Raw genomic sequence first — 25,030 nt, 5'->3', positions numbered from 1 at the left:
AAAGAATACATCTTAGTAATTCTTCTTCTCTCATCATTCAATTTTAAGCCAGCCATAGAGAAAATAGAAATTACTACACTTTTGTTGTTTTATGGTAAACAAAGAAATGGAACAACTATACTTAGCCATTGGAAAAAAATGGCCAATATTCAGCACCAACAAAACTTTTTATATTAGACTCTTTTTAGAGCATGCAACACAGACATCTGCACATTATAAGACATCATATTTGAATACTACTAAAAAAAACAACAAACAACACTAAAGCTTGACAAAATGCTGATTTTCCTCTTAATGATATTGGTATTTCTTCACTGTCACCTAACATCCTAAAAAGAAGGGATACTTTTTCAAGACTTATTTTACATGCAAGTTTGGAAAGCTGATTTTAATGTATGTATTAAATGTGTTTATAGAAGATAATTTAATATATTTATTTGATAAGTCTGAATTCAATATATTTCCTTGACAAAAATATGCTATTAAGTAAATATTAATTGCAATACCATGGCAACTGAAACACTCTTTCCTCATACTGAGCAAGATCTGCTAGAAACATTTGTCTTTCAGAGATAACATCCAGTACTTCCTCTAAGGCTACATGAGCTATCCTCCTCAGATTTTACCATAGTGCTTTTAGAAGCAACATTTTTACACTTGAGTATTAACATAACATAAAGAAGGAACAATCTAGATAGGTACTGCGTAAGAAGTTCTTGCTAAAGCATTCCTGCCACAAAAATCACCGTTTTGAATCAGTAGCCGAATTCAGTTTAGAGTAATCTGTGGGAAGACATGTTCAGCTGCTACTTCTGCAAGCCAGCCAGCACTGGCCTCTGGCATCAGCAACTGCTGCTCAGAGGGCTGAGAAGGCAAGTGGTACACACGTTTCTTAAAAATTAATCTAACAGCTTTGATTCTTTCACCATCATTTTACAGAAGGCAAGATTAAGAAACACTTGCCACCAACTTTACTAAATAAAAGCACAATTTTAAATATACTTTTCCAAATACGTGCATTATCAAAATGCTTTGTTTTTTCTACAGTTTGACGTAAGCAAATTGAAAGAAATAATGAAGCATCTTATACTAGCACTTTAAATGAGGCAAAAACCAAGTGCCACAGAATACGCCTATCTGGCTGAGGGCAAAATATTTTGGGACACTATCTAATAATAGGACTTAAGAGGATACAGTACAAATGAACTGAAAGAAATCAGGCAGCATATTCTACAGTTTTCTAAAATTGAGTATTTGCATTATTAAATATTATTCAACTCTTACCATCTTCATTCAGGAACAATTTGTTGAATCTTAATCCACTAGGCTCTTTACCAACGTATCTGTGCACATATTCTGTGCCAAGATCATTAACAGCAATAGCATATTTCAAAGGCTTCACACAGGACTGAAGACAAAATGGAACTTTGGTATCTCCAACAGAATGCCTGGTAAAAAGACAGATGAAGATGCTTAAAATTTCCTGCCTGTCACCTGGCAAGAGCAATATTAAATGCTGCATCCATTCTTCAACATACTAGGACTAATAACAAAAACAAAACAAAACCCACAAATATTAAGTTACATTTTGAAGAAAAGAACAAAAAGATGCAAGAGTGTCATCAACTGCCTCCATAAACTAAATAAAAAGGTATCATTAACTGCACATTGCTACAGATACAAGAAAATAGAAGCAAATTCAGAGATGAGTTTGTACCAGAGCAAAAAATCACCTTAAAACTCTAGTACTGCACTTATCCTACTTAACTGCAAACTGTATACTCAATAGTTGGTACAGTTAACCTGCATATAGCCACATTTATGTCTACATAAACAAAGATGAGATCCAGTTAAGTTTTTTACCTCAAGGGCAGAAATTAAATAGTTGAATTTGCATTCCTATTGATTAAAGCACAGCTCTCTTTATCAAAATTATGAAATTCTATCTTTCAGAAAGTTTACTTTCAACATCTAATTCAGACTGCATAAAACAATGACTCTTACAAGCAGCATATGCCTCATCCAAAATGAAAGGACCCAAGCAACCACATGTCTGATGGCAAAATCAGAAGTATATTTGCTTGTTTTATTTGCAGAAAGTTTGAGAAACATCCAAAGAAATTCACAAAATCATTTTTGCATTATAAAAAAAAAATATAGATTATAATTCAGCCACTTAAGTAGGAAGCTGACAGGTAAGTGTAACACTTTGCTGATAGAAAAATAATATATTTGAGATGCACCTCAACTCTCTTGCAGAAATCTTCCCCAGAGGTTATAGATCATATGGCTAAATAAAACACAAGCATATAAATCATAACAGATCACATTAAAACGACTCAAAACCAATAGTCACCATTAGCAAGCCTGATGCTCTCTCAAGCTGAATGTCCCATTCATCTGGTGGACACAAAACACCTAAATAAGCAGTACTCATAATATGTAGTATATCTTTATCAAACTGCAGTACAGCAGAGAGATGTCATCTAATCTGAGAATAATTTACCTTACTTCTCAGCTAAACTGTGTGAGGTACTCCTTTACATTTAGTTCATAACTGTTTCTGCTTAAGAGGAGGAAAAAATCCAAGTATAACCAAAACCTATATTTGAGATGTATATACACCCTTAAAGAGGAAAGTTTCACATACTTGAAAAGTAAATAATGTTAAATTGTCTCCAGTTTCCATGGATTTTTTTTTTTTTTTTAAAAAGATGACTCCAAAAATTTAGTGATGTATTATGACCATTTAATAATGCTACAGTAAAAACATTAACATGTAGAAAAGAAACTAGCAGATCTTATAGTACATTACAACCTACAGAAAGATTTTTAAATAGTCTCAGGCATGGTACTATTAGACAAAGCTCTTCAGCTTCTGAAGATTAACTCAACAAAAATGTTGTCTCTGTCTTATCCTTTGGCAATCACCAAAATTACACAGCTTTATCATTTTGTTCAGTTCCTCAGTACAATATAATCCAGCCTTAAATACTATTTATAAATAGTATATAGATAATATTTATAAACAAGTATCAAAATAAGCCAGCTTCAACAGAAAAGTTTGTAAAAAAAAAAAAAAAAAAGTTCAAAAAATAAGGATGACCATGGGGATTTTACTTCTTTAACAACTGTAACACAGCTTTTTCATTAAACCATAACATATCACCGAGTGCTGTATACAGCATTATAGTTTAAATCATGGAAACAGTAAATTTTAGAAGTTAAAAGATACCTCTGCCCATCCACTGTGCAAAGTGACACGCCCCACAAATCAGGGCTGAACTTGGCCAGTTGTGGAATATAGTCAGCAACCTATCACAACACAAAACAGAACAGAGACCTTTACACAATCCAAAGTACTTAGTTAAATGTTATTCCTCTATTAGTTAACTAAAACAAATACCTATGGAAAGGATATGTCAAGTATAACAATTATTCTACTAATGATCACACAGCAAGTCTAAAACCTCATTATTATATTCATTACATCATTACCAAATGAAGTATTTTTCTAGTGAAAGCAAAAGCTTCGACATGTTCTAAGAGGAATTCATGTCCTACTAAATGCATATTTAGGATCTTCAAATCATACAAAATTTTAGCTTGTAAAAATGTTCAGGTTTTTCAATTAATTTAATGAAAATAAGAACTAGAATAAGCTTTAATGAACACAGGTATGGTGTTGGCAAGTATGCCTGTCACACAACCCAGCCAATCATGTAGAATAGCATAGTTTTACAGGCTAAGTTTAGTCCCACAAAATTATATAGCAATTTTATAGTTCATGTAAAATAAAGAATGCCATGCTATTCTATCTTTCTGACCTCAAAACTTTTAAAAAATCATAGGAAGATCAAGCTGTATTTCTCTCAGAGTTTACAAGTTACATTGCAGACATAATTCAACTTGCAAAACTATTTTTATCAAGTTAACAGTTTCACTTTTTCCTTAAATGTTAAGGAAAAAAATCTCTCTACTTAACAAAGAATGAATGAATTTGATTAATTTCAAGAAATCTAGAGTAGTCTGACACTGTTTCAGAATGGTGATAATACACAGAAGAATGAAACTAGGCTTCTAAATTAATCTAATAACAAATCGAAGTCTGGAAAGATCATTGGTTGAAAGATTTCAAAGAATTTCTGCAGTGTGTTCTAGTCTGATTCCATTTTCAAAACACCTCAAAAAATAAAGCCACAGCTGTACTTTGTTTGTGACTCATTTTAGCCTTAGCGTCTTCTGAAGGAGAACAAACAAACAGTAGACTGGCACGCATACACACATGCACATGTGCACACAGACACACAAACAGGTTACCTTTCCTCCTGATTGTTTTTTAGCACTTTCATATAGCTCATCAATATGCGAAGTAAACGACATAAAATCTGGAATGACAAACTTCCGCCTGAAAGCTTGAGTGAGCAATACGATATTACTTTGTACACACCTGCAAAATGTTAAAGCAAGAAAGTTTATTAGTATTTTGACAAAGAATTGTCAAAAAACCTACTCTAAATAGCCAGTACTTGCCACTGAGATAAAGACAGGCAGTCCCTTGAAATTGTGTCTACAAGAAAACATCTTCATTAGAAAGAATCTTCCATTCCATAAGTTATAGTTTTTTAAATTACTTATAACTGTTTCATTGTGTTCACTTTTATGCCTTTTTATTTCAAATCTCTTATTTGAAGTTTCAACTCTAAGGTTGTACTGCAAGGTACCACTGATGTTACATTTTGCCTTCAGGTAGCATCTAAGCTTCCAAAAGCAATCTAAGCCACATATTTCTTAGAATCATCACTATACAAAGGTCTTTTAATCCAGCCCTTGCTCAAAAAAGTGCTAATTTCAAAGTTAGATCAGGCCGCTGAGGTTGGCTTCCCTCACTTCCAACTGGTTTCACCATGAATTGGGCAAAAAAGCTACCAACAAACAAAACTAAAATGGTTTAAAAAGTATATAGCCTATTAGGATAGGTGAAGGAAAAAAAAAAAAAAAAAAAAAAGTGGAAGGACTCCATAAGAACTCCTAAACTAAACAAAATTTAACAGTTAGTACCTGAAGTCCATCTCTTCAAACTACCACCAGTTAGGTGATCCTTGTTGTATTTTGTCCAAAATACAGTTACAGTTTTATCCACACCCTCTAAATATCAGCCCATCTGGTACATTTAAAAAACTGATGAAGTGAGAAAGAAAAGACTTATCTAGGAGAAACAGAGGACCAAAACAGGAGCAGAGACCTGCTGTTGCAAGTGGGGAGTGCGTGTGGTGGAAGGGTGGTGGCTATGAATGGGAGCAGAAGCAGGGGAGGAATTGGCAGACATTGCTGTATCTGCTGAAACATGACCTGATAAAGAGTATTAGCAGCTCTATCCCAGTGAAAGAAAGAGGAGGGAAGGTTTCACCAGAGAAACAGTAACTTCCTAAAACATTCATATTATGCTTTCTGGCAGCACTGAAGAAAGCACTAACATTGTTAATTGAGACAAATGAAATGTTCAAACTTAAAAATGTCTAGACTTGCACTACAAAGCAGAATGTATTCTTCCAACAAGGACTTCCGAAAAGTTAAAACTGTAATTTTTTAGTAAATACTTTTGGTTAGAACATTTACTTCCAATAATCCTATTATTAAAAATCACTAGCAGTTCAAAACAAAGTTGCATGAAGATCAGCAAACAGAATTATCTTCCCCTTGAATCCCCCTCCTTCTTTGGAGGCTTCAGTTTAAACTCCTTTGTACTTAGGAAACTTTATCTCAAATTCAGCTGACAACTGTTTCCAACACTGGTATGCACCACTCTAAGAGTGAAAGGAAAACAGTAGCGAAGCTTCTTGTGTAAATGTTGACATCTTAAGAACTGCTCAATCTGTCCAATTTGTAATGAACTTTGTTAGTCCCTGTTAAAACAGCAATTTATATCATACTTTGTCAGGCTTATCCACTCCTTTTTCATAGTTACATGGCTTGCAAAAAACCTGTTCACTTTTGTTCCCAGCAGCCTCCAATCAGCTAGGTCCAGGTGGAGCACCCCCCTTTCAAAAGTAATTAATACCAGTCATGGTAGCTATGGGTGCAGAAGAAATAACAACATATAGATGCATGAGTTTTAACCTTCAGATGCGCTCCAACATAGTTTGTATCACTCAGACAGTGCTAAAAGCTCTTCTAAGAAAACAATTAGAAGTTCATGTAACTTTTTAGAAAGACTCAACAATACAGTGTGCAAGATAACTCGAAGGCAGTATGCACTGAAATGTAGTCCTCTGATATCACATTACATTTCTGAAACAACAGGACACATTTATACACTTACCACTCTACACCAAGTCTAATATGCTCACTTCAATAACTCAATTATTAAGCTGGAGCTGGTTAAGGATATTACCATACTTCTGCAAGCAGTTACTGTTCCCAGACTTCTACTAGGACAGTATCTGTGTCTTTATCCCTGTTACTCCTTAATCCATACAAATCAAATGAATTAACAGATTAAATACAGGGGTTGAATCTAGGTGTGCATTTGGAACAATTACTGCATGGACAAAGCCATAGAGGTCTTAGTAAGCTCCAGTTAATGGGGCAGTAATACTTTCAGTCAGCAGAGGACACTAGTCTTTACAGCCTCTCATCTTCTGCACCTGACATATCCTCCCCACTAATGCTTCTAAATTACGTTCCAGGCATCCCTGGAAAGGAAGGGTCTGAGGCTCAGGAAGAATGCAACAACGTGAAAAAATTCACAGGGAAGAATTTTTAAATAAATGAATTTTTACATTTATTCATGTATTTTTTTATTTGTATAGGTGAAGGTCTCTCTACAGTGAAACTGGAAGTGCAACATAGCCCTTATTATCCTCCACATATGAACAGGTAATGCTCCTTTCTCGAACGCTTCCATTTTCCAAACTTTATAATCTCATCCTAACAAATTCTCTCTGGCCAAATGCCAGTCCAAGTCTTTCTTCTCCCATGTGAAAACATCTCTTCAAACTGTAAAATCCTCCCAGTACATTTAAGTTACAATACTATCACACTGCTCTTCACATGAACAAAAGGTCAAAATAAAGCAAAGTGAAGATGACAGTGGTATGTTCATCAGGGACTCTGAGTCACCCTGCAATTTTTATGTCTCTTATGTGCATATGTTTCACCTGCCCATTCATCAGCAGCAAGGTATAATTCAGAGGAATGTATTAGTGCTGTACCACAACAAGCAATTTTCTCCAAAGAGTAATCCAGAGACTAAATACAATGAATCCCCATCAGAAAGATGGATGAGCACAGAGAATAGTTATTCATAGGTGACTTTCTCATGAATATTCTACAGGTAAGTAAGAAAGCAGTGAGTCTGTTCTTTGCAACACATTTGTAATGAGTTTGCTTACTTCATCCTTGAGAAGGACAAAACTCTGTGAAATTTACAATACATTACCCCTCCAACAACTGAAAGCTCTTCAACAAACCCCTCTCCCCACAACTTTCTAACAGAAGATTAAGACGCAATTTTTATGAAAACTGAATCTTCAGTCTCTAGCACAAAGTTAGGACCATCTTGTTCCTTCTGCTGGCAACTTGTTACATTTATCCCAAGATATTTTTCTCTTATTTTGAGTTCTGACTCAGATTGCTGATTATTGCTTTCATCTGCAAGGTACACAAAGTAGAAATCTGCTAAAAACTTACTCTGAACTCCCACAGTTTCCAGGGAGTTGTTAGACTATCTATACAGCAGAACGAGAACCTGATAAATCTTTCTGTTTAAAAAGTTATGGTATAAGCACTACAGCAAGGAATGTGAAGCTTCATTTCCCACGAGCAAGAGTAGTTTTGTACAAATGTTTAATATATTTAGACATTTTAGAGAAAATAAATGCAAGACTAATAGCTTTTCATAAATAAGATTAATATTAAACACAGCTAAAGAGCCTTCTATGTCTTCAGTCACAAAAGCTTTTTAATCAAACTAATAGGATAAAAACATTTATTAATATCTAGGTTAAGTGTATCTAAAAATGAAAGTTTTCAGGATTTGCTATCTAGATTTAGAGAGGAACATAAGAGCTCCACAGAAAATATATAAGCCAGTCTGAGATCTAGTAACAGATTGTTAGGTTTATGCCTAGAATGGAACACATCCAGATTGCTGCTTCCTACCAGCAGATCAGAGGAGATTTGGCTAGCAAGACCACAACTCAAGGTCAATAAAGTGGGACAGGCAGTGCCTTGTGACAAAGGCTAAGGCTATATAGTCTACATAAGTTACTCTAAAAGAGAAACAAATTTAACTCACATAGTACCTGTTGAGTACTATCTCATTCAAGTTTACACCCTTTTCAAAATAAGCCTATTCCAAATGCCTCACAGCTTTTCTTGCTTTTTTTCTTTTTTTGCCATAGATGCTGACCAAAGCGTTATTAGTTATGGAAAAGTGCTTTCACAAGTCCAGTTAGCATTTTTCCAGTTAGCAAAGTCCTGTGAGTTAAAGAAAAAGCTATGGGAAAGTGGGAGAGCTGTTTAAAAAAATTATTAGAATTTTTCATACGGATTAGCTAAAATGTTATAAATATAGATCTAAATATTAGGATATGTCATAACATGCACACACTTCATGAGGAAGATTAGAGTGCATAAGCAGTCAAACAAATTTGGAAGATTAAGTTTTACCTAACAGTAATTCGATTTAAATGTAACACCATAGCTACATGGGCAGCAAAAAAAACAAAAACAAAAACAAAACCCATAGCAAGCTAACTGGAATGCTGCTCTGCTTTCACTAAGCAAGCTTTTCTCAATGAGATATCACGCTACCAGGACTATGTATTATGTTACATAGATACATCATAAGCAGTTGATTCAAGAAATCTGTCAAGCTCTCCCTCTGAAACATGTGTATCAATAAAGTCTTCAGTGGCAGCAGCTCTGGAGATAAAAGATGAAAAATCCAAGTCATTTTGCCTGTAACATGGAGATTTTCTTCTATCTCTTTTTGTCCTTTAAAAAGCAGAGCATTGAAAAGCCAAAACCTTCACAATAAGGCAATTGTAATCAAACTGTGATCTAATGTTTAGAACAAGTAAAAAGTCCTAAACTACTTTTATAAAGATACACAATACAGATGCATGACCCAAAATAATTTACAAGTAGTTTGGACTGGGATTGATTGATTTAGCCAAGCTTCTGCTATCAATACTCCATGTTATTTACCCTTGCTGCTTTCTTTGCTTTAACAGCTTTGAATTCAAATTCAACAGGAGAATTACCTCACTAACTTCTATGTTTGGGAACTGAAGCTTCAAAGTCCTGAGGTAAGTACAGCTGAGCAGTTAAGTGACTATATTTCAAATCTTAAACACTTGGATAAGAAAAATCAAAAACAGCAAAAACAAAGAATCTTGTGTGAGTCTCCAAACAGCAAATGCAGAGTGCCCAAGAGGAACAGGTAACAATTTTTTTTTTAATCCATATTTTTAAAAACAGGTTGAGAACACTTGCTGTGAAAGAAAATCTACTATGTGAAAAGGGATCACCTTTCCATCTTCTCTATAGTCTTCACGTACAAAGCTGTTCCTACACAAGAAGCAGCCATGTAAGTTTTCCACAAATTACCATAAAAACATGCATTCCCCTAACACAGGGGATCAAATCCTAGAAATATGATGTAGAACATAATCCAGTCTTTGAGCATCTAACTAGCAATTGCTTGTGTGTTTGTTTGTTTGTTCTAAATATAGAGCCCTTGCCTATACAGAATTTCTAGTCTACCAATACAAACAAGCCCTTTTGGTGTAAATGTAATGTACAAGAGCAGGAGCATTTTTCAAATCCAACCATACACCCAGAAAGTTTCTGACTCTGTAACATGGAAATAGCACTAAATAGCACTATTTCGCCACTTCAAACAATGTTTGTCCAATACAGAATAATAGAAATGTACCATTCTGAAAAAAGTATACTCTTCATGAAAGCAGCAGCTTTTAGATACAATGTCCCTTGCCCTGCAGGGAACAAAGAAATACAGGCTCAAAAACAGCCTAAAAATTCCATTTCCAGATTTGAGTCCCAAAATTTACAATCTTTGGCACACAAAATAAACTGTAAATAGGGGAGTGGATGAGTGTGTCTGGAAGATAAGCTGACTGTGCTTATACTGTTTAGCCGACTACAGACATTTCTTAAACAGAAGTATCAGTAAAATATCTCACATAAATCTTTTCCAAAACAGACCAAAGCAATGTCTACAGCTCTAAGTGCTCTCATCTCTACATATCTTGAGGTTTAGTTTACCTCTCTATTTTTCATATATTCAGAGTTAACTCCATATATGCTCCTAACTCAATGCCAAAAATGCTCTGAAAAATCTTACGTTACACAGAAGCAGCCCACTGAACAGAAGGTTAAAAGCTGATGTTGCAGTGAGAAGTTTTATGTGCTCATACTGAATATACCACGTTGCACCAATTAATCTATCTGGCACCCAACTCAGAGTTGCAGTATGGGATCAGATACACATGCAAGTAACACTGATACACCGAAGTCTTTTGTGGCAACAACACTGTGCTACATTTCATGAAGCCACAGAACAAACTTAACATGAAAATAGCATCAGTATGACTGAATGTGGGTTTTACCCCCTTTCTAATTACACACTGATTTATATAACCTATGTCTCTCCTAAGACAGCAGTCAGTAATACACATATAACATCCATTCAGAATTGTACAGTAACATTATTAACAGAAAGTTTACTTTTTAAAAAGGTCTTTGTCCAGCATAACACCATCTGAAGTTGTTTGAAGGGTCAGTCTTAACATATCCATGCACTCTTTCAACCTGGGATCAGATGTACGTAATCCTGTAGATTTGAGTGCCTATTACAATAAAACAATAATTACTAAAATGAAAAAAATATGTTATTACAATAAAGCTATTGTTCAGTCTTATTTACCAAAACAAGAGACATCTGCTACTGCATGACTATCAATATAAGGACATGCTGATATTTTTTTTTGAGCCTTTTGCCATTTTGGCTACTTCTGATGTCAAAAGATCAGTTTTGATATCCGTGGCAGTCCAGCTACATTTTACACAATCATAAATACTACCCAGCCCTAACCATACACATAGACCCTTTTAAGCATACTCTTACATTCACTGTATAAGTGAACAACAATACCAGTACAGTCCTGGCAGCTCTCTTACTTGATTCAGAGACAACGGGGGGGGGGGCGGGGGAAGTGTCACAATCCTTGTTGTGGCTAACCATGCATAACAGAAGTTATTTTTGTCATATTCTTGCATTTGGAACATTAAAAATAATAATAATAATAAAAAACTTCTAATAGTTTTCATACAGCACTTTGGAACAGTAAACTTACAGTAATGAATTTATGAACTGGTATTTTTTCTTGCCCTTCCGCAATAGTATAGAAGAGAAGATCTTCCAAGCTAGGCAGGAGACCTTGCTTCACCTTGCTGAAAGAAAGAAAACACAGGCACAGATTAATTTAGTGCATGTGTGAATGTCTATATATGTGTGCATGTGTGTGTGTGCACGTGTGTACACCTATATATATACATATATATACATATGTGTATACACACATTTTTGCATTGTTCACAAAAAGTTTTTATCATCAATATAACTGCTACCCTTAATTTCAAAGGATGCTGCAGTCTCAAAGTTTAGTTCAGCTTGAGACACAAAAAATGGTATCAGAAGCAGCATACATAAGATACAGTTAAAATATTTCTTTGCTGTTGTAAAGTAAGTCATATTTTTACTGACATATGTTTATTTCCAAGATTATATTTAGAAAGTTTTTGCAGCAGATTCATCACATTTCCCTCTTTCTGATGGTACAGAAGATAGAAACGTCACTTGTACAGAGCATAAAGCATTGGTAAGATTCAGAGCTCCATGTCTCCTAATAATACTGTAAGAGCAGACTGACACAACTCCACAGACTAGAAAAAGTAAGAGATAATGCATATGTATTATTTTCTTCAAAAATTCTATTTTTTAGAAACCACATTTTTTAAACAAAGAAAGTTGACCATAGACCAGTAGGTTGTCAGTTAACACTAATGACTGAAATTGAGATGCAAGAAATACCTGAAAGGCTTTTACTCTTCCAAAAGCTTATGTAAGTCACATCAGTTACAGTGAAAGTAAGCAAAGCCATCTGCAGCACAATACAGTAACCTGAACAAATTCAGGCACCAGAAGCAGTAGCTCTCAGCATGCAGACTTCGCAGAGTTAACATGCAGTACAGGTTCATCTCTAATAATCAGCGTGCAACAGCAATACATTGGCTTTAAAATTATTCCACAAGATGTACTACCTACATGCCTGTATCTTTTCACAACTTAGATCTCCATTTTAAGTGAAATGTGAAGGAAATCTACCAGATTAAGTATCAAGACTCCTTCCAAGAAGGCTATGATACTGATAGTTCTCCTTCAAAACCTTCTGAAGCTCCATAAAAGTCTTACCTCAACAGTTTCATATTTCCTTGATATTCCAATGTATCCTACAGCAGGTAGGAAGGTAAGCCTATACTCAACTCTTTACAGTTCCCCTGTAACTAACATATTGCAACAGACTGTTGCAATCCTACTTTAGCAGTATGCACTTCCAAACAGGCAGTGACAACAAACAGCAGATCAATCCTTTTAGTCCCCTGAAGTGCTTAGATTTGTTTCTAGACAAAGCCAATGAAAAAAATAATTAAGCAAAAATCATATTCTAGTAAAATGTAATCTAACTAAAATGAATAGTATATAGTCTTAAATTATTTTAGCCATCAATTTTAAAGTTCAATCTTATGATCTAATAATACCGGGAATACTTTGTTACTACACTGTAATAGATAAAAGTTATTACCTAAAACTATAACTTTGTGAGTGTGTGAGAGAGAGCATGCATGCGTGTATGTAAAAGAAGCAAAAAACTCAGATCATGAGAGTTTTCACATGATTAAAAATTCTTTGAAATGTAAAGAAAGATGACTCTCAGACTTCTGGGTTATAAGTGCAATAATAAATACTGCAATCAGACATAGAACCTAGGTAGCCAATGCAACCTTATAGGCAGACTTAATCCTTCCTCCTCTCCCAGTATTAGCTTACTCTAGTTCAACAGCAGGTCAGATTGATGATTAATTATTTTTAATAAAAAACTGATTATATCTAAATACTTTTTAAATTTTGAAGACAGCCTTTTTGATTACACTCATCTCCCTCCTTTCCTCACAACCAGCAGTAAAAAACAGTAGTAAAAATCTCACTTCTAATTTTCCAATTTAATACCTACATACTAAGAACAGAAGACAGCTTTGTAAGGCAACAGAACTTCCCTTGTTTTTCAGTCTGGATTAGTCTGGCTGACTAATGCATAGACAGGCTGGCAATTCAACCAAGACAAACACTCACAACTACCTCAAGAAAATTACTGAACAGCATTTTTCTTGAAGAAAATTTAAGTCATCCATTTTGCACGTTGCAGTTCCAGTCTTTTGAGAACAGCATTTCCAGACAAGCCAACAGAACCAAAACAACATAACAATAAAACTTTCATCCTGTATCTGCACCTTAGCTCGGTAGCTATGTACTTTTCTTAAAGCTATGCCAAGTAACACATTTAGTCTTCACCCCTGGATTTTACTTAAATGCTCTGTATAAATGGGTAAGCTCCCCAAAGTGCTGAGAATAATTTAATGTTTTATGCAATGTCTCTGCTACAAGACTTGTTATTGGATTGCTGAAGATCTGATAGCATACATCCAAATCCATATTCCACTTTGACCAAAAAAAAAAAAAAAAAAAAAAAAAAAAAAACTTGAAAACATATTAAGAAATTTATAACTGATAATCAACTTCATTACAAGTTTCTTAACTATTAAGCAGAATTTTACAGCTGTCCCAAATGTGGAATTCCTTGGAAGGGTGCAGAACAAAACTTCAGATATTTGACCAAGACTTTCTGCCTCTTCATAAGATTTACATCTGTTAGATGTGCACTTTTCATAGCATATGCATTCTCTCCTGAAATAGTTTCCATATCTTTCACATCTGCTGCTGCTCCATATTGAGTCAGTCAGCTTAATTTAACAATAGATCTGTGCTGGCTGCCAAAGCAAAGAGGACAGCATTCAATATATTTACAGAAAATTACTCTTTCTCAGATAGCCCATCTTCTGATAAAGTTTATCAGTTAAACAGAGGCGTAAAAGCTTGCTCTGCAGTTTATCAGGTCAATGATGTCAGTAACTAATGTTTGCTTAGCCTAAAAGCAATGTTTTGGCACCATGAGCACACTTAGCAAGACAGTGTTGTTCAGCATAGGTTGTAAAGAGCTATGTTTTTGAAGTCAAGGGAACTTGCTATTTTCACAATCAAGGTAAAGTGGAAACTCCAGTTTATTCTCTGCTTTGTGAGTCATGCCAAATTCTGACAAGTTAAAAAATGAAAAAGGAAAATAATTAAGCACCAGGATATTACAACTAGACTTCTTCAGTAGTACTCCACTTTGTAGACTAGAATATGGTCGATGCTCCACTTTTCACAAGTAGCACGCAGAAACCACAAGTACGAGGATTTTGCTGTCCCTACCAGACCCACAGAGGTCCTACGTTGACAATTTTATTTTTATAAAAGCTGAATTATAATTCTTTCTTACAACATAAAGCAGCTTAAGCATTAAATAAGGTGGCTGATTTTTCCTGTTTTAGACAACTGCCTTATAGATTATTATAACCGACTTATCTATAAATAGTGGACTGAAAGTGTCAATTCATTTCACACAGGCTGCTAATCTGCTGATGAAACTATCACTTCCGCTATCTAACAGGAATGAATGGCTGGAGCAAGGAAGCCTTCTCCTAGAAAAACATTTATGCTTTACACTTACGCTGTAACTGGATAAAATGCAGAAGAAGATTTACAAAATCGTGAATGATATGAAGATATGAGAAGACTGATAACAGTATCAGACCTCATTATTAACAATAAGACATCAGTATAAGCTCACAACAATTAAAAGTTACAAGTGAGGTGCAACCTGCAGTCTGAATCTACTCTCTATAAAGCAGGCACCCTGCAGAAGCTGCCACAACACTACAGATAACTGATGTCCAGCTGAAACATGAATGTCTAGCTCATGTCCACATGCACGGCCAGGCACTGATCCCATTAACGACGGTGGGTAACCATTTGCCTAAGAACTTCCCAAGTTTCATAGAAAGCTATATTTATAAACCTTCATACCAAAGACGGTCACGTTTTAGCAGATATCAAAGTGTTTTTGCTAAAAACAATATCTGTTACTTCAAAACTTTAGTTAGCCTCTAAGGAAATTATCAATGGTCTGACGGAAACCAAGGTCGAATATAATTTCTTGCATCTGCGAGTTACTGTATCCACTCTCTGTTGACACAGTCGAGGTGAGATGAACCACGGTCTGTTACTACATAGTTATTCCTCTGTAAACCAGCCTGGATATCAAAGTAAAGAGGTATTTCCAAAGTTTATTTCTGTCCTCAAAAAGCAACACTACCACTCCCTTGTCAATTTAAGAAGAAAGTGATGAAACACCTTTGCTAACCATTTTATTGTATTCCATAAACTAATACCCATCACTACTATAATTTAATTGTACTTTAAAAATCAGACTTGCTCAAGCTTTGCTCCTTCCCCTCACCTTACTAAAGCCCTCGTAACTTAGAAACAGCTTTTATGAAAACGAACTATGTTTGGTCCCACAACTGTCCAAGATAAGATGTAGAAAGAACAATGCACAGTTATACTGAAAGTAGAATTAGACACTTAAATATTATGCAAGCTTATAATTTAGGATTTTGCTAGATTACTGTTTCTTAAATATTTAAGCATGAACATAGATACGATTACAGTTTAATCTACAGCATTTGTTAGTCAAAATTAGTGGTCTATAACCACTTCTCAGGTTAACCTCAAATATTTTTGCTTTCCAAAATTTATTAAGTCTCAGGTGAATATGTACAGGGGAGGCTGGAAATCACAGAATAAAGGGGTGGGGGTACATGTTTAGGAAAAAAGGTGCAAGTGGATCTGGAAGAATGAACAGGTTATGCAATGGGATCCTAGTTATTTCCTTAGCTACAGGCCCCATAATTTAGTCACTATTCCCTACAAGGGATTAATCTGTTCTACATTTCTGCACAGTCTTTGCATGAAACATCTTAACTTTTTAGTGGCAACTACTACTCTCTGTGTACAAGACTGTTAAGCAAGCAACCAAGCAAGGAAAATCTTAGTTCTGTGTTTTGGCATTGCAGGTTATCCCAGTATCCTAGATCCATGGCCTTACAATAGAAGCGCAAAGAGAAGGCGGGGGGGGGGGGAGGCAGGGAGGGAGTTGCCCACAAGCCACCTGCAGGAGCAGTGTGAATGCAGGATGGCAAGTGCTGGAATCTGAACAGACCACATCAACTCAGGCCAGTTGTCAATTTAGTCCACCATCCGAGAGAGCTTCACTTTCCTTCCAAATCCGACACCCTGCCTTAACACCGCAACGATTTCCACGTGCTCCGCACCACATACGGATGATCAAGGAAGATCTTCACAATCCTGCATTAAGGAAAAGCAGAACGGAAGTATCCAGCAGTTTGGCTGATCCACGTTAGCCAAAAATTTGGCTAATGTGCCACCAGGAATTCCTGCACAGCCTGAACTGAAAAGAAACCGCTTCCAGCTTTTTTCTTTGTTCTTAACTAAATGCATAGCTATCCCTTTTTTAATGCTTTAGATGATTGTTCTTTGTATATTTTGCGGTAAGGCTCAAAGAACAAGCATCTGGCTTTCAAATACATCCTTTTGTCAAAGGAAAGAAATACTCAAAAAATGTTTAATGACTCTACAGCTTTTCCAAATATATTAAAAACAATACTATTTCCCTAATTGATGGAAGTTGTTACAAATACTCAGTTTAAGAAAACGCCACCTTTTGGATATATCACCTTTCCAATATATCGACTACCATGAAATACACATTACTTAATAATTCAAAGAAAAACCCTCACAGTGGGTATGTAATTTTTGAAGTTTTTAAATGGCACGGTATGTATTTCTCATTGAAAATGAATGTATGCACTTTATAAACCACACCTACCTGAACCACCTTAGAAGTAACTTTTTTGTTCCATAACATTAGGCACAGAATTAATTCAAATGACAGGCTTCATATACAACAATATACCAAACAATAATATAATCTAATAACAATAATACATAAGATATGTATTATTATACACAGTTATATAATCTAACACATGTATAGATTTATTAAAGGAGTTTAAAGGCATCGAGCGTAATTTCTGCTGTCAAAGAAGGCTGTATCCCACTGAAACAAAAGGCTTGAACCAAGCCAAGCAGCAAAATATTTGGTGGGAGGAGGGGGAAAAAGAAAAACAAGACAGATTCTTTCCCCTGCTACCGGACTGAACGAGTACTGGCTCGTACAAGAGAAACTCTCCCAAAACTAAAGCAAGTTAAGGGCTGGAGCCTTCCAGACTGACCTTGGGGAATCTCTTCCAAACTGCCTCCTAGGAACAGCTTAACAATGACTTTGCTCACTGTTAAAGCACCATACCCTTTCTTGGTCTTATTCCCTCCGTTTTTTGCTTTTCTTCTTCCAACTAATATGTGCAGCAAAGCATCGGAAAGAAGCCTGGTTTTACAGATTTTATTCACGCCTCCCCATACGGAGCACAGGGAAGACACGTGGGCAGTCTAGGAAAGGGCCAAGGGGGCAGGTCCCAGACGAGCACAAAGGGGACGAGTCTTCACAGGGCTTGCAGTCAAGCTGTCAAACTTTGTGTAAGCGGTTATCAAACATTAAGTGTGCACAGGCTCGAAAAGCTACTAGACAAATTAGGAGACAAAAAAGAAAAAAAAGCCCCTTTGCAGAACCGCTTAACGCTGGAGGCTAACAGGGCATTCAAGGGAGGAACCACCACGTCTGCCTTGCCACCATCCTCTGTCCCAGGTAGCCGCTGCTGGTCGTTATCAGGGACACAAATGGGAGGTGATGCACTTGCCCCTGACTTGTGGGAGTATTTAACCCCTAACGGAAGGAACGCAAACTTCAAAAACATACGTGGTCTCGTCATTCTCCTACCTTCGCGCACCTCTGTCACCCAGGCACAAGCCGGGACCTCCCGGGCGCGGGGGCACAGTCAGCAGCACCCCGCAAACGCCTCCAAGTGCCACCGGCCCACACCGGCCGCCGCGCCGGGCGCAGCCGGACGCGGCGAGCAGCCGCTGCGCCACCCCCGAGGCAGAGCCGCGCAGCACGAGCGCTGCCTCGGCCGCCCCGTGAGGCGACGCAGCTCCCGCTCCCCGCGACAAGCGCCTCGCGCCGGCAGCGCCCTTACAACAGCCGCCCGGCTGCGCGCGGGGAGGGGGCGAGCGCAAGCGCCCGCCGACCCCCCCCGCCCCCGGCCGCGGGGCTGCCGCCACGCCGCGGCCGCCGAGACGCGGAGGCGGCTCCGAGCACGTGCGCGGCACCGGCCGCCAGCGCGACCCGGGCAGGAACCGGCGCTTCCCCATCCGACGCTCTCCCTGCCCGCCGTGTTTTTAGGCCGCGCTGCGCAGCCGGCCGCACCCCGCCGCGCTCCGCAGGCGCACGGGCGAGCGGCGCCCGCGCACCCCGAGGCCCGCCGGCGGCGGCAGGACCCTGCGGCGGCTGGGGGGGGGGCGCCCCCGCCCCGCACCTGCCGCCCCCCCCCGGCCCGGCCCCCCCGCGGGAGGGCGGCGCTCACGCGGCGCCGCCGCCGCATCCCTCGCGGCCCCGCGCGGCCCGCGCCGCCGCCCCGCCCCGCCGCACTCACTTCTCCCCCCCGCCGCCTCCGGCCAGCTCCTTGCCGCCGCCGCCGTGGTTGTTGTTGGCGCCGCCGCCGGCCGGGGGCTCGCCGGGGGGCGCGGGCGGCTGCTGCGCCGCCTTGCCCGGCTCCTCCAGGGCCCCCTCCGAGCGGGTGCACAAGCCCCGCGCGGCCGGCAGCCGCGGGCCGCGGCGGGAGGCGGGCGGGCTGGCGCCGAAGGCGGCCAGCGGCGGCGGGAGGCGCCCGGGGCCGGCGGCGGGGCCCCCCGGCTGGCTGAGCCGCAGCAGCTCCCGCAGCAGCGCCGAGCGCCACAGCCGCATCATGCTGCGCCACTTCCCTCCGCCGAGTGCCCCAGCCGCCGGCCTGCGGCGCCGCTCGCGCCCCGCCGCGCCCGCCCCCGCGGCCCACTCATTGGCGGCGCGCGCCTAACTGTCAGGCACGCGGCCCGCTCATTGGCCGGCGCGAGCGCCACTCCGGCGCGGCCACGCCCCGGCGGCGGGCCGGGCCGCCGCGGTGCGCCGGGGTCTCGGCGCGGGAGGCCGCCGGCGCTGCTTTGCGTTGCGTTGCGCTGCGCTGCGTTGCGCTGCGTTGCGCGGCGGGGGCGGGGGGGCCCCGCCGGGGGCCGGCGCGAGCGGCGCCGCGGGCGGAGGAGGGGGCAGGCGAGGACACGGGAGCGGCGGCGCGGCGCCCCCAGCGGGCGGGCGGCAGGGAGCGGCGGGGCCGGGCCGGGCGTGCCGCGTAGCGGACTCTCGCCCCCCCCCCCGTGGCGCCTCCATTTTCGGGCGGCTCCGGCCCCCGCGGCGCCGCCGAGGGGAAACGGCGGGTAACGGCCGCCGCTGAGCCGGTCCCGGCGGCGGGGGAGGCCCCGGCGGGGGGGGAGGTGCCGGGCCCGGCCCGGCAGCGCCCCGGCGCGGGTTTCTATTCCTGTTTCTTGTGAAGTGCGTTAGGAAGCGGCTTGGCTCGTGTCAAGTGCGAGTTGCCATGGTTACAGGTGGGGTTTTTTCCTTTTTTCTCTCGAGGGCGCTGCCGCCTGCGGGAGCAGAGGAGCAGAGGGGTGCCCGTCCCGGCGGCGGCGCCCGCTGGGGCCAGGCCGCGCTCTCCCCTCGCACGCCGCGGGAAGGTCCCGGTAGCAGAGGTGCATTAAAGCCACGGCGAGCCGGCAGAACAGCTCCCGGGGCCTGGGGACCGCATGCTTGCGTTAACGCGCAGCATCTACTGTGGATTTCTCTGCACTTGTAATAAAAATTGGATTGCGTAGCTCGTTGCCTCAGATTACTGCGGAGGCCAAAGCATGCAAATCGATTTAAAAAGGCAGACAAGAAATAAAAGACCTGGACACCGAGATGAATCGAGTATGGCCATTCTTATGTTCGTATCATCAAGCATTTAATCAGAGTGAAAATGAACCACTGACCTATAATAACAAAATACCAAAGGCCAGCGTGGGAAGTGTAGCAGAAAGTAAGGAGAGCTTCAGGGCAAGGCGTAGTGTCCCTCCTTAAGTACACTTCAGCCTCTGTCCCAGCGCCCCAACGTGCTGCATGCCAGTTTATAGCGCTGTGGAAGCTGCAGATCTTGCAGTTACTTGGTGAAACTTACTTTGCTCACATAAGCGGTTGCTAAATTTGACCTAGATGAGTACAGATCTATATTAGTAAACTCTATCCATTATAATAACATTAAATAACGTTGGAAGACAAGATCTCTATGGTCCTCTTTGTCAATAATGCCAATGTGGAAGTCAGTGTTTAAACTGCTGCTAGCTTTCCCTCTTTTCAGGAACCGTAAGTGAGCAAAAATGTAAGTACTTTCAGAGTTCCCAGTTCAACTACTGCTCAAATTCCTTACAAACAATTTAACCACGCACTGAAGTTTATTTCCTCTTGTATCTTTATGTTCAGAAGGCTGTAGTTCTGCATTAAAATGGTCTTACTGCAACCTATTGGAAATATTTTACACTGAAGATACTGATATCTTATTTTCTACCTTCCAAACTGAAAGCTTCAGCTGTCAAAGCATAGTAAATTGCTCTTAAAGAACCATGTAAAACACCAAGTTGTTTTTTTGTTAGTTGCTTGTCTATGCACTTAAAGTTTTAAATAATCGTAACAAAACATACATTCAGAATAGCCTTAGCTTATGCTAACACCATAGCACAAATGCCCACAGGAGTTCCCTGTGCTAATAAATCATCATAACAGCCATGAGAATTTTTGGAAGCAGGTTTAAAGATAGCTAATAATCTATGCCTGTAAGATGAGCCTCAGTGCACTAGTGGTTTTACTTCCCACTGAACAGGGAAACTTGAAATATCAGTGGGATGTGTAATCCTGTGCTACAGTTACTTCACATACAAAAATGCAAAGTACCTACAGTTCTCACATATTTATTACGTTACCTATTGCATTTCCTGGAACTAACTCTGGATTTCCATTTGCTAAGACTTTTTGGCAAGCCAATGACTGTGTCTTTTATCCTGCAGCCCAATATTATTATTTCTCTTAAGGAGACATTTTTTAAAATTCCGCTGTTTAAAATATTCTAAAGGTAGAAGTATCTCAAGCCCCTTTTCCATTCTCTCTGCAGGGACTACTATTCTGAGACAGAGACAGCAAGCACGTTTCCACTTGGTCGCTAATTGAACGCACAGCCTTACAGACACTTACAAGATTCCCCGCTGATTTTCATTGCCAAGGTGAAATTTTGGTGCCACAGCAGCACTCTTTCACAAACCAGCTGATGATCAACTGACCTGGTTGAAAAACTTGGCTAATTCATCTCTTATACTGTGGGGGGGGGGGGGGGGGGGGAGAAGAGGAAGAATGCAAAATGTAATGATCTGGATCTTTCTGCTTACTACTCTGGTTTCTGTTCAGAACATTATTCATAAGGTTGTGGGAAGGAAAAAAAAGGTACTACATTAACAATAAAAATACTTTCCTCATAACAGTACCCTGTGTTACACATTTTTGACCCTATATGAACTCTTTAATTTTACTCATTTCCTTTTTTTACTTCATATGGTATTGCTTTATTCCTTTATTTAAACTTTTATTATCAGCCTCACATGAGTAATCTCCCAATGCAAGCCTTCTTCATCGAACTTTTTCTTGAAACTTACTTCAAGAAATTAATCCTCAACTTCTCTCCCTAGAAATTGCCCTGTATGTGAAGTTGTTCAGTATGTAACTACAAATGCACAGCTTGGGAACAATGCATATGATAAATATAGTTTCGGATTCACAAAGTTCAAGGGCAAGTGACTCATTCCCTATTCTGAGAACTTTTGCTGCATGCTTCAGGCAACCACTACTTTATCTTACTATTACTAAGCTTAAGAAGCTTCACACAATGATTCTCTCTGCTCCTCACAAAGAGAGGGTATACTAGAGATACTTAATTTAAAGGTGGATTTTTTTTCTTTTAAGATAGGCTGTAAGAAACATAGTAAGGATAACATCAGAAATAGAGCTGTTTGCTTGTGAAAAGTGTTATACATTAAACCTATTAAACTTGCTCAGATTTTTGTTTTAATCCAGATGTTGGATTGGGCTAGCCCATATCTCTGTGAAACCCTTTTTAGACTTCCCTTTTGAACAGAATATTACTTGTCTTTTTAGTAAGAGAAGATAGGCCATCTGCTCTGCCTTTATGTGTTTCACATAGCGTCCCAAGAGAAACAGAAAATTACAAAATCGGTTTCCATGTAGTGCAAAGAAATTGATAATTAAAATTCCCCATAGCTTTTATTTTCTGAGCTGATTACGCAACTGACAGTAACCATAAGCAAACAATTCTTTTTTAATTTCCGCAATGATACATGTATCTTTGTAAGACAGAAATTAAGAGAAACTATTTAAGATGGCATGGTTCCTCTATAAAAACAAATATGGATCCTGTAAATGTCCATTTTTAAAAGTATTTTCCTTAATCGGTAATGTAGAAAAATATTCACAGTATATCCCTCTAAAAATAATCCATATTTCAGAGATTCTTTCTTTCTAAAACAGGTATAGATTAATCCTCTAGGAGAAAGGGCTCTGAAAAGCAGGTGGAAAGAGGTCTTCCCAGTTCAAGCACATACACTGATAACAGCTTTCAGGAAGGTTAAATCCTCCCATCAGATCGGCGAGGCAGATCTCAGATAAGCTGCAGAAATTAAGGATTATCTTGACTACGACATGAACTGTTTACTTTGCTATTATAAATGGTTATGCTGGCTTCACTTCATTTGTTGCTGGGTAATGCTTTCCCAAAAGAGAACTGAGGACCAGACACTGCAATCTTCACCCTGTTCAAGTATTTCTACTGATTCAAGCGGTACCGTTTCTGAAAGTAAGTTTTCCTTTTGTGAGGCTAACATACCATACACGTGAATAACATTTTTATATTGATTCAGATGAAAGGTGGTTGGCTGCAAGAACCAATCCATATTGGGCTATACAGAGGGTACAGAATGGCCTCCTCTGAGCACAGAAGCATAAGCAGTAACTGAAGTTACTGTTTAATCTAAAGAAATAGGGGTTAAAACATTTAGGCATAGTTCAGAAATCCAATGAGGAGGAAAGATTCAGAGGAAGAATTTACTTGAAAGTTAATAATTGAGAGAGTAACCTAAACTGAAAAGCAATGGCAAAAATTCAAAATCATCTCCCCCAAGTCTAGTGCATCAATGAGATCACAGCTTATTTCTCATCACCCTCATTCCAGGCAAATACAGACAGTAATGAATGAATCGAAAGGAGAGCAACAAAAATATTTAGAGAATGTGCTGAGACAGACATGAAGAGAGACTAAAAGAGCCAAAGACATTCCAGACATGATTAAGAGACAACATAGGATGTTCTGTTAATGTGTGTGACTGAGAGGAAGCAAGTGAGAGGAGGGTGATCTGCAAAGATCATCCGTCCTCTTGTCTTGATTCTTATTGACTGATGTTCAATCTTACCAACTGATATTCCTCCTCCTCCTCTTACTGAAGACGACCTACAAAGACTGATACAAAACTGTGGAATGAAATCAAGGAAACTCATAAAAGCCATGGAATCGTAGTTTGATTTTGCATAAACTAGAAATTAAAAATAAAAATTTTTAACAAAACTTTTTAACTTTTTAACTTTTTAACAAAATGATTGATAACATTAAAATATTTCTCTTTTGACTCATTTCCTAACCTGACTGTTAGGGAAGATTGTCTGCCGTTGAAAAATCACTGCACAACAGCAGAGTCTCAGGAGAGACAAGTTTATTCCCCACTCTTGGCACTGATTGCATGTCTTGGTTGCTTACTTACCATGGCTCGGTTTGCAATATTGACCTCATTTGTTAACTGCTTTGAAATTAAACAATGAAAAGAGGTATTTAGAGGGGGAAAATGGAATTAGATTTATTTAAGATACAACCGAACAATGCATTCAGATCTGTAGGGAACAATGATGCACAGGTAGTGCACTAATTATACACTAAAAAGCATAAATTGCTATGTCTTTTCCAGTTATAATATCAAAAGGGAAGCCATGTGAATATACGAATTTGGGCATTTTATATGCCCAAATAATAAAGTTATTCCAGTTCTAATGTTAAAAGTGGGCTCACTGGTAACCTTAATTCTTTACTTCTGCATTCCTATGTTGCCTGCCTATCTACCACACAAACTGGGACAAAATTTCTTCCACGACTACATGCATAAATTATATACTTTGTAGTTTCTGAATTGTGTTTTTAATTGTTCAGTCTGTTAGCCACAAATTCTTCCCATTGTTCTTTTTGGGAATCAGTTTCCTTTAATCTTCTCCAGTGAGACAGCACAGTCCTTCCTCACGTACAATGTTGCACATAGTGCTTGTCAGATGTGAAATTCTTTGCATGTCAGAACCTTCACCTTCGGAAGCCAATAGCTTACCTGTCAGAGAAGTATCTCCTGAGGCATCCAAGACACTGCAAAATATTTGCTCTAAAATATATATGTCTAAATTGCAATGTCAAAAAAAACTATGCATTCCAGACGCAATTATATTTGACACTTAATTCAGGCAACATTTGCAAAAATGCAACAAAGTTCTTGATATTGTAGCAGGCCAGGGAGTGGGAGCAAAACTGACTCTTCTGTTCGCGTTCCTTATCCTCAAATATTAATGCTGGTAACGTTGCTTTAGCTCAGTGA

General features: G+C 39.5%; 1 protein-coding gene across 1 annotated transcript in view; it reads right to left on the bottom strand.

Moving 5' to 3' along the window:
* The window catches only part of GLS (glutaminase), a 66,039-nt gene extending 46,745 nt beyond the window's left edge, over positions 1-19,294 (bottom strand). Inside the window, 7 exon segments of the mRNA XM_064515103.1 lie at positions 1,285-1,448; positions 3,236-3,315; positions 4,321-4,450; positions 10,756-10,877; positions 11,385-11,481; positions 18,877-19,205; positions 19,208-19,294. Coding sequence (XP_064371173.1) covers positions 1,285-1,448; positions 3,236-3,315; positions 4,321-4,450; positions 10,756-10,877; positions 11,385-11,481; positions 18,877-19,205; positions 19,208-19,279 — 994 coding nt within the window. The 5' untranslated portion in view covers positions 19,280-19,294.
* Positions 19,295-25,030: the final 5,736 nt, after the last annotated feature.

The sequence above is a fragment of the Dromaius novaehollandiae genome, chromosome 7, assembly GCF_036370855.1.
Source record: "Dromaius novaehollandiae isolate bDroNov1 chromosome 7, bDroNov1.hap1, whole genome shotgun sequence".
Lineage (NCBI taxonomy): Eukaryota > Metazoa > Chordata > Aves > Casuariiformes > Dromaiidae > Dromaius > Dromaius novaehollandiae.
This window is presented reverse-complemented; position numbering and strand designations above follow the sequence as displayed.